This window comes from Chrysochloris asiatica, unplaced genomic scaffold (genome assembly GCF_000296735.1).
Source record: "Chrysochloris asiatica unplaced genomic scaffold, ChrAsi1.0 scaffold00205, whole genome shotgun sequence".
NCBI classification, from domain to species: Eukaryota; Metazoa; Chordata; class Mammalia; order Afrosoricida; family Chrysochloridae; genus Chrysochloris; species Chrysochloris asiatica.
This window is the reverse complement of record NW_006408723.1, coordinates 3,894,540-3,911,534: the sequence shown is the minus strand read 5'-3', so window position 1 is coordinate 3,911,534 and position 16,995 is coordinate 3,894,540. Positions and strand designations below refer to the sequence as shown.

The 16,995-nt window shown below is 39.0% G+C and overlaps 1 protein-coding gene across 1 annotated transcript in view; it reads right to left on the bottom strand.

Annotated features, from left to right (window-relative positions):
* Positions 1-16,995, bottom strand: part of HIATL1 (hippocampus abundant transcript-like 1) — a 74,702-nt gene that overhangs the window by 6,069 nt on the left and 51,638 nt on the right. Inside the window, exons 5-9 of the mRNA XM_006872591.1 lie at positions 14,301-14,694; positions 9,527-9,640; positions 6,019-6,090; positions 4,188-4,300; positions 2,454-2,551 (exon numbers count right to left, since the gene is read on the bottom strand). Coding sequence (XP_006872653.1) covers positions 2,454-2,551; positions 4,188-4,300; positions 6,019-6,090; positions 9,527-9,640; positions 14,301-14,694 — 791 coding nt within the window. The remainder of the gene's footprint in view (positions 1-2,453; positions 2,552-4,187; positions 4,301-6,018; positions 6,091-9,526; positions 9,641-14,300; positions 14,695-16,995) is intronic.

The window sequence follows — 16,995 nt, the reverse complement described above, 5'->3', positions numbered from 1 at the left end:
AATAATTGTTATCATGACTAATTGCAACTGTCACAATTGTAAAGGTAGAAGTTTTGTTAACAAAAACAAGGGAGTGGTTAATCTTACAGTCAAGAGAGACCCTAGGACCAATAAGAGAGAAGTGCACAAGCAGAATGCGGGACCTTATCCAGAGAAGCAGCAGTGCCAGAGATGGAGGCAGAGATGCGGTGATGGAGACAGGGAGTGGCTGAGGACTCTAGATTCATGGACTAAGAAGAGAGGGACTAAGAGCTGGTGGCCAGGAGGCAGACTTGCAGAAGATGCCCTTTGGAGACATAAATTATTATATATGCCTGAGAGGTTTTTTTGTTTGTTTGTTTTTAAAAAGCTAAAGTGGATAGAGAGAAATACTGTTAACTGATGGTACATGGAGGGGATTATAATCAATGTAATGAAACAAAGTATATGATTTGTTCAGTGTAAAACTGATGATATGCCCTGTAAACTTTCACTCAATCCACTATAAAAACTTTAAATTAAAAAAATATATGAGTATAGCTTTGAGGTGCCGTTGAGGTGGACTACGACTACTACACATTTGATGTATTTTTGTTTTTAAGTATCGTTGAATCGTTTCCGATCTATAGGGACTAGGTAATAAGGCTTCAAGGAGAGGCAGGCCTGGGGAAGATTTTGGCTTCAAAAGACAAGGACGTGGGGACACCTGAGCCTATGGACAGGGACACAGTCACAGAGGGATATAGCTGAGAGTGAAGCATCCAGCTGATATGAAGTGAAGGGAGAGGCACAAGAACATCCAAACTTGCATACAGTACCCATTTGACCTAGCCTAGATAGCTTAATAATCAGAACTGGACTAGAGGAGATTTAAAAAAAAAACAAAAAAACAAGAACTAAACAATTTTTGAAAAAAGAAACAAGGGTAAATTGGTACAATTTGATGAACTTGACCTATATTCATGGAGGCAGTAACTCTAAATACCAACAGAGAGGGAAGGAGTCTTCACATCAAGTGTCAATGTTATACCCTCTGTACCAAGGTAGATAAGGATGGGTGACTTAGACATTGGCTACCTAAAATGAGGGGGTGATAAAGGCATGAAGGACTGGCTTACAAGGTTTTAAGATAGGACAAGATTCTTATTATTCAATAGCAATTGTTATCATGACTAACTGTGACTGTCACAATTGTAAAGGCAGAAGTTTTATAACATAAACAGTCCAGAAACAAAGGACCCTAGGACCATCAAGGGAGAAGAGCATAAGTGGAATACCTTATCCAGAGAAGCAGTGACACCAGAGATAGAGGCAGAGATGGGGACATGGAGAAAGAGAGCAGCTGAGGACTCTAGATTCATGGGAAGAGAGAGACTAAGAGATGGTGGCCAGGAGGCAGACTTGCAGAATGTGCCCTTTGGGTGGTGTAAATTATTATATATGCCTGAGTGTTTAAAAAAAAAAAAAAATGCTAAAGTGAGTAGAGAGAAATACTGTTAACTGACGGTACATACAACGGATTATAATCATTGTAATGAAACAAGGTATAGGATTTGTTGAATGTAAAACTGATGATCTGCCCTGTAAACTTTCACTCAATCCACAAAAAAAAAAAAAAAAAAAAGACAAGGACGATATGGAGACCGGAAAAAATGGATTCAAACAGAAAAGGCCAAAGGTTTGTCTTTTAAGGCTATTAACTGCAATCAAGAGAAGAGGAAGCCCAAAATACCAAAAGCAGTTACATTTGAGGATGTCACCGTGTTTTTCACAGAAGCAGAACAGAAAAGACTGAGCTCTGAACAGCAGGATAACCTGTACAAAGAAGTGATGCTTGAGATATACTGGAGTCTTCTCTCATTGGGTCCCTATGAGTCAGAACTGGCTCAACGGCACATCACCAGCACCACCACATACTAAGAGAAGTTGATGTGAAGGAAATGATTGAGACCAGGAGCCCTAAGTCTCCAGTGGAGAAGAGAGCAAGATTTTCCTGTGTGTCCACTGCATTGGGAGCAGGCCTCACCCACAAGGAAACATCCTTTCAATTGGTTGGCTGTTTATATAGCCAGTCACAGAGTTAAGTTTACTTGTATTATGTTTCACCATGGATAGAACCACTTCAAGTGCCAAACCACTGAGAATCCTGAGGAAGGAATCCTGAGTGAGGACTCCTCTGTCTCAGTTGGTATTTTGAGCTGCTACATCCATAGGTGTGGGTCACATTCATCAAACTGTAGCAATTTATACGTGTTTCCTTTATCAAAAAAAAAAAACACCAAACAGAACATAAAGACTAGAAAGATAATCATTTCCCTTGACTTTTCCTTCTGGCAAAATAAATAGGTGTGACTGTTAAGAAGGGAATACATGGCTGTCACTTCTGGCTCTGTAGAGGTATCAGAGCTGCACAGGCTTCTGACAGGCAGATATCAGCAGAAGAAGGAAGACAGTCGGGGCGAGAGCAAGCTCACCTTGTTGATCGGACTCTGCATTCCGTGAGACCAGGGCACTGATTGCTGGAAACGTGATGCTGGACATGGCAGCCACGGTCCCTGCTGCCCACATCATCCTGCAATGATAGGACAGGCAGCAGTCAAGATGGGCAGGCAAGCCCAGGCAGCTCAATGTTTAGAGGACAATCAGTGGCAAAAGTACAAATGTTTTCTGTTTCCTGTGTTAGTTTTCTTTACTAAAATGGAAGGTTATACAATATATGAATTAATTACATTAATTACAGTATTAACTGCATTAATATTGATTACTTCAGGGGTTAGTTACTTTCTTTTCTCTGGTTTCCCTATTATAAACTTTAGATATAAGCAACATGAAATTTATAAGTTCATCTTTTGCTTATATATTGTTGTTGTGAAGTGGTGTGGAGTTGGTCCCAACTGATAGCGACCCTGTATAGGGTTTCCAAGGAGTCCCTGGTGGATCTGAACCACTGACCTTGTGGCTAGCACTCTAGTGCTTATCCTATAGAACACACCAGAACACTGCATTCTCCCTACTGATTTCAAACAAAAAAAAACTTTGTGTTTTTCAAAGGCTCATCTTCCATTGGCTCTCAAGCTGCTCAATTTTCTATGCTTGCACAAAGCAAAAATATATTGTGCCATCAACAGAAAAACCAGCGATCCGAAGTTCTTTTTCAATGTAAGGTTCTTAGGTGTTAGTGGTGGTGGTGGTTACGTGCTATGGAGTTGGTTCCAACTCATAGTGACCCTGTACAGGGTTTCCGAGGCTGTAAATCTTTAGTATTAGGTGTAATATGAGATGTAGTGTGAACCCTCATTGGCCTTGTGTCCTGGTTGTCCAGACTTCCTTAAGGGTGACTGACATACATTCTTGCTTTCCATTGTCTCTAAATTATGCCATCCATTCAAATACATAAAGCAAGGGCCAATTCCAACGCTAAAATGAAGACATGCAATCTAGGGCATATAAGGAAAGCTACCACATAATAAAAGAACACCACAGATGTTTTTTATTTCTCCTTATTCGAGAGAGAGAAATTTATCCTTTGTTCTTGTTTATGAATAATTGGCTCAGACTCCTGGTATGGTGCTACAGGATCAAAAATGAACTATGAATCACAAGGTGAGGAGTTCAAACCCTCAAGCTGCTCCTCAGAAACCCTATACAGGGTTGCTAGGAGTCAGAGTTGACTCGATGACACTTTACAACAACAACAACAACAAATATAACTGTCTCAGAACATACATGATTTTGGAAGATATCTTAGTGTTTAACTCAAATGCTTTATTTTATAAAGGTTATGTTACCCAGGTCATTTAGCAGATTATGGTAGTGCAGCCTGCCATATCAGTTATTTTTCCTCATCTTATGTTTGCTCTGACTACATGCAATGCTTCTGAAAATAGACAAATACGTTTAAATATTACTGAGGACTTTGGGTGAAGACTGTGGGCACATATTAAATTAAGTAATTACTTATGAAAGCCCAGTAAGACGAAAAGACTCTTTACAAGTAACCCAGTACCACACTGCTCCATAATAAAGTCTACATGGTTTCAGAAATGTTGCCTACACCTAATGAGTACAATTCTATAACATTCCTAGAATTATAAAGCAACAACCATAATAAAACCCTCATTTGTCTCTCTCATTGCATTCAACCAGGCTGAGTTTCTTTAAAAAATGCATTTGTCTGTTATTCATGAGAATCTACAGAAGAGGCTTACCAGGCCTGAGATCCAAAACCATACCACGCTAACTGGAACATCTGGAAGCCCAAACCAAGGAGGACAGTGTTCTTATTTCCTAATGATCTCATCAAGATGCTAAGAAAGACTGTCTGCAAAACAAAGGAAAGAATCTTGAAAAACTATGTAAACATAAAATTTGAAGGCAGGCTCTGTGAGGTAGATCCGTTCACCAATAACTAGGACCTGCGAAGGCCCACTTTGTGGTCTGATTCAGTTCTACAGGGGTGGAGCTTTGAGGACTCTCAGATGGTCCTAGGGCTAAGAGCCTTTAGCCTCTTCCCATCTGCTCAGCACTCTTCTGGCACTACTAAAAAGGTTACCAGACCCTTTATCTCCTACCAACAGTTGTGCACCAGTTATCAGGATTGGGAAGGAGATGTTTCTGTTTCTTCAGAGAAATACATATCATTCAACCACCAGTGAATACTAAAACCCTGTTAAAACATTTACAATATATTTGGGATTTTTCTAATTGGTAATAATTTTTAAAAGTAGAGATGTGATCTTAACAACTACTTGAGATTTTGTTGTTGTTGTTAAGTACCATGGAGTCGACTCTGACTCATAGTGACTCTGTACAGGGTTTTCGAGGAGCAGACAGCCTCATCTTTCTCCCGTGCAACGGCTGGTAGTTTCAAACTGCTGACCTTGACGTTAGCAGCAGCCCAACTCGTAACCACTATGCTACCAGAGTTCTTTAAAATCTTTATGGCAGCAGAAAGCCCTTTCTTTCACAGAGCAGCTGGTAGATTTGAACTGCTCACGTTGTGGTTAGCAGCTCAGCTCATAATCCACTACACTACCAGGGCTAAAAGATGACTCTGGACTGACTAAACTGACTAGAGTTAATATAGAAAAACAAACCAAAATCATGACAACTTGAAGGTTTAAAATAACTTGTATTTGCCAATTACAGTTCAAATAAAAAGTCTCTGCCAAGACACATTCCCATAAGCCTTGTCAGTTTCAACAGGGTCCAGCCTTCTCATGTTCTTGTACAGACTCTGTTCAGTTCATCAAGCTGCTTTAGGGACACAGCTTTTGATTATCCCACAGGACGGAGTGAATGCACTTAAGCACTGCAATGGATTAATTTAAATGCCATATGCCTTTCTTTTGTGGTCCTAGATTCAAAACAGATGGGAAAATACTTATTGCTCTTTACTCATCATGTACATCCTAATCCACCGATTAATCACATTTCTTTAATCCTGGGGACAGTACACAGGAGAAAGATAAGGCTTTCTGCTCCTGTAAAGTTCCACAGCTTCAGAAACCCTATACAGGGAAGCTATGAGTGAGAACCTACTTGATGGTATACAACAGCAGCAGTAAAGGACAGCAGAGGTTGGCAGAGTTATGCATTTCCATCTCTGCTTTTTCTTCTACTTACTTTTCAATATTAAAACAATAATAAAGTATTCTCCTAGTTACACTTAATTTTGCCATATCAGGATTCAGATTGCAATTATTCACATTTTCGACTGAATTAGTCAAAAGGAATTATAAGTACTCTAAAAAGCAATAAAAAAGATATGTTACATTTCTACTAAATAACAGCCTAGGCTTATACTACAAATGGAATGCTTCTGTGGACAATGAGATGCTGGTATGAATTGTGTCAATGTGAGATTTATACTACAGTGGTGCATGATGTTACCATGGGGTTTGGGGGCAGCACCTGGGTGAAGGGTACATGGGATGTCCCTGTACATTTCGTTGAGGCTACCTATGAAACTACACATCTATTTCAGGATACAAATTCAAAAACTCAAAAAATAAAGGGCATGCTTAAAATATTACTCACCTGAGCAACAATGGACAGAATTCCTACCATAGCAATGAATGCTGCAATTTTCACGGACCCAAAACCTATGACCTGTAGGATGGAAGGAAAGCACATTAGTAATAGAGACAAAATAAAAACAGTTAATACTATTTTTCACTAAAATAAGAAATAGAAAAGTGGAAAGGCTTTTCTTATCTGTCAAAGGTGGAAAACCTATAAAGGAAGGTATTTCGTCATGTTCCTGGTCTCAAAGGTTTCACCATACAGGAAAGTGTTGTAAGTGAACACAAGCTAAGCACAGAAATAACTTTTATTTTCTAAAAAAACATTTTCCTATTGTATCAAAGTCTTTCTTCATCCCTAGCCCACAAACAGACATGTATAATACACATCAAGCATTGGTGAGAACATGAAGAAAGTAATTTGACTCTTGATACAGTCAATGCAAAAATTTTCTTATTAGCGAACTTAATGACTCTCAACTCCTGCTGCATGTTAAGACCATGTGGGGCATAGAAAAAGGCGAGTGTAGGGGGGGAGGAGGGGGAATGCACGCAGGGAGGCAGGGAGGCATCCACTCTAGACAAATTAAATCACAATGGATATCTGGGGTTATGGACCAGGCAAAGATATGTTTTGAAAACCTCCTCTAATAAATTTAATGAGCAATCAAAGTTCACTGGCAGTATTCCTAAATTCTTTAACCTTCTCAGCAGCTAAGAAATGTCCATAAGCTCTAAGTTTATTAAATAAAGTGACAATTTCTTATTTTAAAAGTTTAAATTCATTTAAAAAAATAAGTATCTTGCTTCAAGTCACATAATGAACTAATAATTGAGTTAGGACTCTATCTGACTCCAATTCAATGATACCAGCACTGGACTGTGAACAAGGTCAACAGTTCAAGCCCACCACCTGCCCATGGGAGAAAGATGAGGCTTTCTGCTCCCACAGAGATTTATAGCCTAAAAAATCCTATACAGGCTCACCATGAGTTGGAACAGACCCAACATCACTCAACAACAAAAACATTATTAAGATTCTATTACCCTCTAACCAAATATAATCTTTTTAAAAAATGGAACTTAAAAATATACACTGCTTTATTCAAGGACTAATTATTTCTCAGGTATATTTGTAAATAATAAGTTTTATTTAGATATAAACACCATTAATTCACCCACTGTAATATTTACTACCCCAAAACCACCAAACCCACTGCCAATCGAATTGATCGATTCAAAGAAATTAAGAACATCAACCAGAAGAAAGCAAAAAGGCATTACAAAACAGAAAAAGAGAAAGACAAAAAATGGAGGACTGAAGAAACTCTAAAACTTGCTCTCCAACATAGAAATGCTAAAGTGAATGTAAGAAATGATGAGAGATAAACAGAAAATTTCAGAGAGCACCTTGAGAAGACAAAGTCAAGTATTACCAAAAAATTCTTCAAGAAAAAATTCAAGTCACAGGTTACAATATTGAAAGATTCTATGGGTAAAATGGAGTGCTGTTATGGCACAGTAGAATAAGCACTGTACAAGATCAGTGGCTCAAACCCACCAGTCACTGCTTGAAAACCTTATATAGGGTCACTGTGAGTCAGAATCAACTCCACAGCACTTTAGAATAACAACAACATGCCAAAATTTTTAATGACTCAGAAAACATTAAAGAAGATGAAAGGAATACAATCACTGAATTAAAAAGAAATGGTTGATGTTCAGCCATTTCAAGAGGTAGTATATAATCAAAAACTGATGAGCCTAAAGGAAGATGTCCAAGCTGTACTGATGGCATTGGTGAAAAACAAGGGTCCCAAGAAATGTGGAAAACAGCTACCTGGTCAACCAATGGCAAAAGATCCATATTTGTGCACAATTCAAAGAGAGGTGACTGAATGGGTTATGAAAATCACTAAACAGTATCATTAATATCACATACAAATAAGATTTTGCTAAAGATAATTAAAAAATAAGTTTGACAGAATTGTCAGAAAGTCAAGCCAGATTCATAAGAGGACATGGAACTAGCAATATCACTGCAGATGTATCTTGCTATTTACTGACTATGCAAAGGTTTTCAACTGCGTGGATCATGACAAGCTATGAATAACATTGCAAAAAATGGGTATTCCAGAACACTTAATTGTGCTCATGAGGAACCTATAAATAGACTAAGAGGCAGGCATTCGAACAAAACAAGGGGGCATTGAATAGTTCGAAAGCAGGAAAGGTATGTACCAGGGTTTTATTCTTTTACCATACTTAATTTGTACACTGAGCAAATAATCCAAGATGGATTTTATGAAAAACATGTCATCAGGATTGGAAAAAGACTCATTAACAACCTGTAATATACAGATGATACAACCTTGTCTGCTGGAAGCAAATACGATTTAAAATACTTAATGATGAAGATCAAACACTACACATCCTTCAGTATGAATTGCACCTCAATGTACATAAACAAAAATTCTCAAACTGGACCAAAAAATAACATCCTTAGAGACCAGGATGGTGAAACTTTTTGTCTCTCACATTTCAGACACTGTATCAGGAGAGACCAGTCCTGAAGAAGGACATCATGCTTGGTAAAGTGGAGAATCAGTGAAAACAGAAGACCTCCAAGGAAATGAACTGACATAGTAGTAGCAGCAATGGCCTCAAGCATGGCAAGAACTGTGAGGATGGCAGTGTTTCATTCTGTTGTACACAGGGTCATGATGAGTCCAAACCAACTTGACAGCATCTAACAATATCAACTCAGGAAATTGGAGTACCCCATTGTGGGGGAGTACATCTCCTCCTAGTTTAATCAGTAAAAGACGACCATGCAGTATTGCAATGCAAAGTCTTTGGTGGGTTTAAGGTTATAGTATCATCAATAATACATTATTAATTATATATATATATATATATATATATGTAATTAATAGTCAAGCTAGTTTAAAGACCATGAAGTATTACAATGCAAAGCCTTGGTGTGTGTAATGTATACACACACACACACACACACACAAAATTAATAGTCAAACTAGTTTAAAGACCATGCAGTATTGCAATGGAAAGCTCTCCAAACAATTCCAGAGACTTGAACAAGTTAGGAAAGATAACTTTTGTTATTTAATTGCCTTAAGTCAAGTGCCTATTTTGTTTCCCAAAACGATGTAAAACTTTTTAAAATGAGAACAAAGAGTGGGAAATGATATTTTGATTACTGTCTGCTAGCCACCTTAACGTCTAAAACAGCAACTGAGCTAGCACTTGAATAGTGTTGCTTGCTGAAGATGTCCCTTTCAACTCAGAAAGCTAATTGTGACCAGAACCAGATCAAGGGCATCCCTGAGGCAAACCTAGCTCTCTGTGACATTCAACAGATAACTGACGATATGTGAACACATGCACTTGTAACTAGAAGTTTACACGGGTTTTCTCTCTACATTCTTTTTCTCAAAGTATCTTTAGACAGATTCCAATCTTGAATCTTAGTCAAGTTCAAAGACTACTAAGTAACTATTACCTACCTGCCTGAGATAAAGAAAAAAACTTGAATATTGTCCCGCTTCAGGAAGGTATGAAAGAAACACGGTGATGCAGATTAGTAAAACGGTAGAATCTTTTCCAACTTTCTTCAATGACTGCAAAAGAAAGAAAGATAAGTACATAAAACCAGCAAACAAATACTAATGCTGCTGACATTCTGAGGTATTGGTATCATGGTTTTGATCAAAAAAGGCAGTTAAAAAAAAAATTCTATTTTACCTTTTAATTCCATTTCCACGAATTTTTTGAAAACTCCTTGTGTAATAAGGTTAAAAAAAAAATGTTTTTAAGATAAAACAAAACAAGAAGAGAGGAAAGAAAATATTATTTTGATTACTGTCTGCTAGCCACCTTGAGGCTGCCTATTGAAAATGTCCCTTGCAGCTCAGAATGCTATGAACAGAACCAGATCAGATTCCCTTGGAATGTTTTAAGAAAATCTCTTTATATTCTAATTTGTAATAAAACTTCCTTTTTTATACTTTTTAGTATGAAATGAGTGAAGGTCTACACAGCATATCATTTTTATATCAGCAAACCATGCTAGCTATTTCATCTCAATGACTACAATTTTTTCAATGCTACATCACTTACCTCACTTTCTCCTTGTGTTTCTTGTTTACCTTTTTACTTCTTTCCTAACCCTCTGAACCCTGTCCCTGGAAAAATGCTGCCCGTATGATCTCGAATGGTTGACCATTCTATGTATCCCTCACTAGTGGTGTTCTCTCTATCTATTACTTGGCTGAAAATTGAGCCTTGGTTGAATTTAGTTCTAGACCTGACGAGTTCCACCAATCTTGATAAAATCTCTCAAATTCTGTTTATCCTGGAATGTTTTGATCGCACCATGATATCTGATTGATAGTTTTGCTGGATAGACGATTCTTGGTTGACAGTTGTTTTCTTGCAGGGCTTTGTATATGTCTTCCCATTGCCTTCTCGCCTGCATGGTTTGTTCTGAATAGTCAGAGCTTAATCTTATTTGCTTGCCTTTATATGTTATATTTCTCTTCTCCCTGGCCACTTTCAATATTCTTTCCTTGTCTTTCATTTTGGAGAGCTTGATTATTATATGTCTTGGAGACTTTCTTTTGAGGTCTATCCTTCCTGGGGTACACTGGGCTTCTTGAATGTTTATCTTCTCATCTTTCAAGATGTTAGGGAAATTTTCTTCCAGAAGCTCTTCAACTATCTCTTCTGTGGACTTCTCTGCTTCTTCTTGTTCCGGAATGCCAATAATTCTTACATTAGTCCTCTTCATGTTATCCAGCATGAATCTTAGACTCTCTCCAGACTATTTTATCCTTTTAGCTGCTTGCTCTTCTACCTTGGCAGTATTGAGAGATTTGTCTTCCAGTTCATTAGTTCTGGCTTCCATCTCTTCTAGTTTGCTCCTTTCCCCTTTCAGCCTATTGTCTATTTCTGATATCTTACTATTGATCACCTGGACATCTTTTTGCAGGTTTTGAATAGTTTCCAATGGCTGTGTCAATCCTATTCGATTGTTCCTGCAGTGCTTTCCTTACTTCTTCCTTATTTTCCTCAACCCCTTTTCGGATTATTTGAATTTGTTTCCATATTATTCTTCTGTATTCCCTCTTAGGCATATCCAAAACCCGCTCCTCCTCCTCTATAAAGCCTTTCTCTGTCTCCAGCTCATTTGCGTCAGCTGCTCACTTCTGTTTTTGGATGTGTTTCGATAAAGTTGATTGTTCCTTATTGGTCATGGTTATCGTTTTATTATCATTATTATTAATATGGTCGGGAGATGGGCTTCCCTTTTCATCTGTAATGTGTAGCAAATGTTGTTGGGTCTTGTCTTAGCGGTGAAGTAATATGTTGTATGCTTATAGCTTGGCTATATGGTCACGATTGCTGCTGCTTCTTATGCGACGTAGGGAGGATAAATTCCCACCTCCAGGAAGGATGCGTGATCAAAAGGACTAAAAGCAGAAGTAATATAAACGCATAGACAGAAATCACCACTTTGGAGAGGGGATGTGGCTTTGGTTAACTTTTTCTGTTGCCTGTCCCGCCAGAACAGCCACAGGAAGATCCCCGCTGCTAGCTAGGAGTGGGGGCTGAGGGCTTAGATGCAGGGACAGGGGGTGGGGGATGACATCAAAAAGCCGCCGCCTTTCTCCCTCTTTCTGTGCATGGGTGAGCTTCCTCTGTCTGACTTTTATTAGATCTCAAGCCAGGGCAGGGAGATTTTGGGGGGGAGCTTTTTTTTGTCCAGAAACCCCTTTTTTTCCTTCTGCTGGAAACACCGCTTTCTGAACTTTCCAAATGGGCTGGCCTTAGCCTCGCCCTCTAAACTCTCAGTTGCAGGAGCAACCTGCGGTCCCGCAGGCGAGAGTCCCAAAATGCGCGCCTTTCTTTTTCCTTAGCAGTGTGATTTCTCAAAAATGCGAGTTCAGGAGACTGAAATACTAGATCTTATGATAGTTTAAAAGCCGTGGGTCTGGTATATGAACGTTTCCTTCATGAGATCCCCCTCCTTTCTCACCAGTGCTTTCCCCTACCTGACTTTTCTGGCTGTGAGCAGAACCGGAAGCCCTCCACCAGTCTTATCAGACCAGAAAATCTGGTCCTTTTTATGACTGAGTTTCATTCCACATTTTCTTACACTCCATCCAGGACCTTCTAATGTGGTCCCTTTTAGAGCAGTTGGTAATGGTAACCAGGCATCATCTAATTTACCTGGTCTCAGGGTCATGGAGACTGATACTCATGGGGTTCATTGGTCCACTGGACTAATTGTGTCCAAATGTCTTCAATTTTCATCACTCTTCTTTCTTCTGGACAGCGAGAGACCAATGCTCGCATCTTAGATGGCCACTGATGAGTTTTTTAAGACCTCAGTGGCTACTTGCCAAAGTCGGATGTAAGTGATTACTTTAGAAGACTATGTATGCTATGCCAACCGAGCATGGTGCCTCCTGAAACAATGGTCCTGAGCCCCCAAGGTCCAGTGACTCATTTCCTCAGGGTGTTTAGTAATGGCTAAGTTTTCATAATGTTGTCCCTGTAAACTCCACCACATTTGTGGAGTCTAAATAAATAACTTTAAATAAATAACTTATTTAAAGCCATAATCAACACATAGCTTTTATTACATACAAATTCACTGTATTCTTTAAAAGATTACTGCTCCATTATTTTGGAGTCCTGGTGTGGCACTATAGGTTAATGTACCAGACTGGAAAGCTGTTTCAACTGCAAGGTCGGCAGTTCAAGCTCACCAGCTGCTCCTTGGAAACCCATAGAGGGTCGCTATGGGTCAGAACTGACTCGACGGCACTTAACAACAAACAACAACTCCCATTATTTTTCGCCTGTAAAACTGGTAAACAATAAGTATGCTCTACTCATGGGGTCAGTAAAACCAAGAGTTAAGCCTTTGTCCAATAACAACTTTTTAAATATTAAAAGTTGTCTAAAAATCCTTATATTCTTTCCACACAGAATTGCTGAATATCTAAGGACGAAGGAACTCTGGTAGTGTAGTAGTTACGTATTGGGCTGCGGGCCTCAGGGTCAGCTGTTTGAAACTACCAGCTATTCTGCGGAAGAAAGATGAGGCTTTCTGTTCCCGTAAAGATTTGCAGCCTTGGAAACCTCAGGGTCGCTATGGGTCGGAACCGACTCCACGGCACTTCACAACAACAACAACAACAACGAGTGCTGCAAGGAGTCTTGGTGATGTTAAAGGATAAGCAATGGTCTGTAAAACTGCAAGGTAGGCAGTTCAAATTCACCAGATGAGGCTTTTTGCCAGTAAAAATGTACAGCCTAGAAAATTGCTAGAGTCACTACAAGTCAGAATCAACTTGATGGCAGCATGTTTGTTTGGGTTTTTCAAGTGAGTGCTATGGTGTCTTTAAGGTTATAACAACGGTCTCTTTATACTATGAATAGCCAGACTATCTAATATCTATTGACACCTTATCACATACTGGATTCTAGACAACACAATTTATACACAATGTTCACTGAAATCTTTATAACAGCCCTGAAAAGTAAGCCACATTTCTGTTTTACAGTGGGGCTTCTGCCAACACGTCTTCCAACTGTCTGACATGGTGCCATCACTAGAGCAGGCAATGGCACCATGGATCCCCACCCCTACCCTCCCTCCCTGCTACTGCCATGCCCTGAGAGGGCTTTTACAAAAGGATTTTCTGATGATATGAGTTGGCTGGTGGGGATAGGCAGTAATACTAAGTACTTTTCCTAGCTGTTAGTTGACATCTCCCCCTCCCCCCTAAAAACATACAAAGAAAATTTTTGTAAAAAAATAATCTATTCTGCAAAATACAAGTTCAAAACACCTGGTTAAAATGGATGTCTACTAAAAGGTTAAAGTACTTTTTAGTCAGACCAAAAAGGATTTCTTTTAAATCACTTTTGATTTAAAGGAAATAAAAATGAACATTTCAAATGCCTTTATTTATTTTGTTAACAATGAATGAAAAAGCCATGCAAAACAAAGACTTCTTTTCCAAACCCTCAATAAGAAATAGCTGGACATTGTTTCTCCCTTAAGTCACAAGCTAGACTAAAAAAGTACCAATTCTATTTATTTCTTAGTGCCCAGACTCCCTCAACTGGTGCCCAGTTCCTTTATTTGCAACAGAACTTTTTCAAATTATTTCTACTGGGAAAAAAAAAGAATCCTTGAGATTATAGAACTGTTCTTTAATTTGCATGGCTTAGGAAAATAATTAGGAACGTATGGCTTTTATTTACCGCAAAAGGGTCTGCTTGTTTCCATGAAATCTGACTTCCCCAGGAAACTGGTCTCATTTTCTCTGGCAGAGACTCTGGAACAGCCAGTATGATGAAGCAGATGTCCAAAAGAGCTACCACTGTGGCCACCAGCACGACAAGACTGTCTCCATAGCTGGCAGACAGGTATGCTCCAATGGCTGGGCTACTGACCAGGCTGGCGGCAAAGGTGGCAGAGACCTGCAGGGAAAGCACACTCTCATTCAGGCTCTCAGTGGCACAAAACTGTGGCCTTCCTCCCCACACTTTAAAAAAGGCAAAACGAAATTTATAACACACAACTTTTTTAAATGAAAAAGAATTTAAGTAATTTTGTTTAAAGAATTTAGAATTTAACTGGAAATAGTCTGGAAAACTACAAGAGTAAAAATTATTATTAGAAAGAAAACATGTGGAACCCCCCCCCCCCCATAAGTATAACATACAATCATCGGTCTTAAATTGGAGCAATGGAGAGTAGGTGCATGGGGAGGAAGGATACAAAAAGTAAGAAAAGAGTCCTGAGGGTCAATGATGTTGTTGTTAAGTGCCGCTGAACTGGTTCTGACTCATAGTGATCCTATAGAGGGTTTCTGAGGAGCGGCTGGTAGGTTTGAACAAATGACACTGCAGTTAGGGACTTATTCTTAAGTGCCACACCAGGATAAAATGGTAAAATCCAAAAATTACTCAGGAACTATAACTACTACTGGAGTCTTGGTGTGGCACTATAGGATAAGCAATCAACAGTGAACCACCAGGTTGCTCCTTGGAAACCCTATATAGGGTTGCTATGAACTGGAACCGACTCAACAGCTCTTAACAACAAATGCATAATATTTAATTTCATCTACCTAAAGCATTATATTGTTCTACCATTTTATTAGCAGTGAGGGGTTAAAAAAAATCATATTCTTTAAAAGAAGAAAAACAAAACAAAACCTACAGTCAAAAAAGAAAACCGTATGTTGAAAAAAAAGCTGAAGCTTTCTCACTAAACAAGTCCCAGGGCTGCAAATTTCTGTCATCCCATCACCCCTAATCTCCACTCACTCCCACAGAGCACACAGCCAATGCTCTATGCCCGCAACCTTCAGTCATATTGAGTCTATTCACTTTATGTTCTTTTAATCATGTAGAATGCCCACTGTATTTTAGAATACAAATATTCAAAGGCATAGGCTGGTAATCTTCAACATACAAGTAGATTGAGCAACAAAAGCATACTTTTAGGTTGATTATGTAAACTTCCAATGTAACTATAAAAATCATTGTTGTTAGGTGCCATTGCATTCCAACTCAGAGTAACCCTATATAGCAGGGATGGGGAATATCTGGCCCGTGAAATCATTTGGAAATCACTGTTCCAGCCATCACACTGTTGTTGTTGTTAAGTGCTATTGAGTCAGTTCCACTCCATAGTGACCTGAATAGGGTTTCCGAGGAATGGCTGGTGAGCTTGCACCACCAGCCTTGTGGTTCAAACTGACTCTGTGGTCCAGCACATCAACCCACAGCGCCACACCAGGACGCCAGTCTTCACATTGCAGGTGAGTTAATTAAATGTTTGATCAAATATAACAGGCTAATTTTGAAGTTCAAATGATGTTATAAATTTTGGTTTCCCCATCCCTGCTATACAGGGTTTCCAGGGTTGTAAATCTTTATGGGAACAGAAAGCTTCATCTTTCTACTGCAGAGTGGTTCATGGATTTGAACTGTCAACCTTGTGGTTAGTAGTCCAGTACTTATCCTATGGCGTCACCAGCACTCCTATAAAAATCATTAGGATTACAATGATAATTATTGGTAAACCAATGACATTCTTCCTTCATCCATCACCACCTGAACAAATACTAAAAATAAATGTATCTGACATGAGTTTTTGTTGTTAGTTGCCATCAAGAAGCAGTCCAGTGCTGATCCTACAGTACTGGACTTTGGACCACAAGGTCAGCAGTGCATATGCACCTGCCATTCCTAAGAACCCTTACGCAAGGTCGCTATGAGTCAAAACGGATGTGATGGCAACAATAGCCACCCCCTGTATGCAATGTGCTGCTCTGGAGGGATTTCAAGGCTGTGGCCTTTCAGAAGTAGATCATCAGGACTGTCACCCAAGGTCTGATTTTTAGACTTAAACAAAAACAGAAGAATTCTAACTTGTGGAACAGAAATTCCTTTATTAAATATTTTATACCTAACATGGAGTCCTGGTGTAGCTGTATAGGTCAAGCACTGTAGGATAATCAAGGTCAGTCTGAATCACACTAGTCGCTCCTTGGAAACCCTATATAGGGTAGCGATGAGGTGCAAATGACTCCAGGGCACTTAACAAAAACAAGTATCCGGATACGTAAGAAGAAAACTCACCTGCTCTTAACATTTTCCAGTACTAAATGGCTATTTACTTACTTTAAGCACTGGGATTTAAATGAAATAATAAGACTCAGAGAAACTGATAAAATCTGGGATAAACTGATAAAATCTAATAATTACTCTGGGACTTTGTGTTGCAGACCGTGTAAGACTAGTCAGAGGTTCGAGGCCCTCTAGGGCTGAGTGTAACAAATGAGGCCACTGGCAGTTAATGGAAAATTGCTTTCATCTTAATATTCAGGTATATATATTAAATTAATACACTGGAGCCTTTGAAAATCCACAGATAAATGTGATA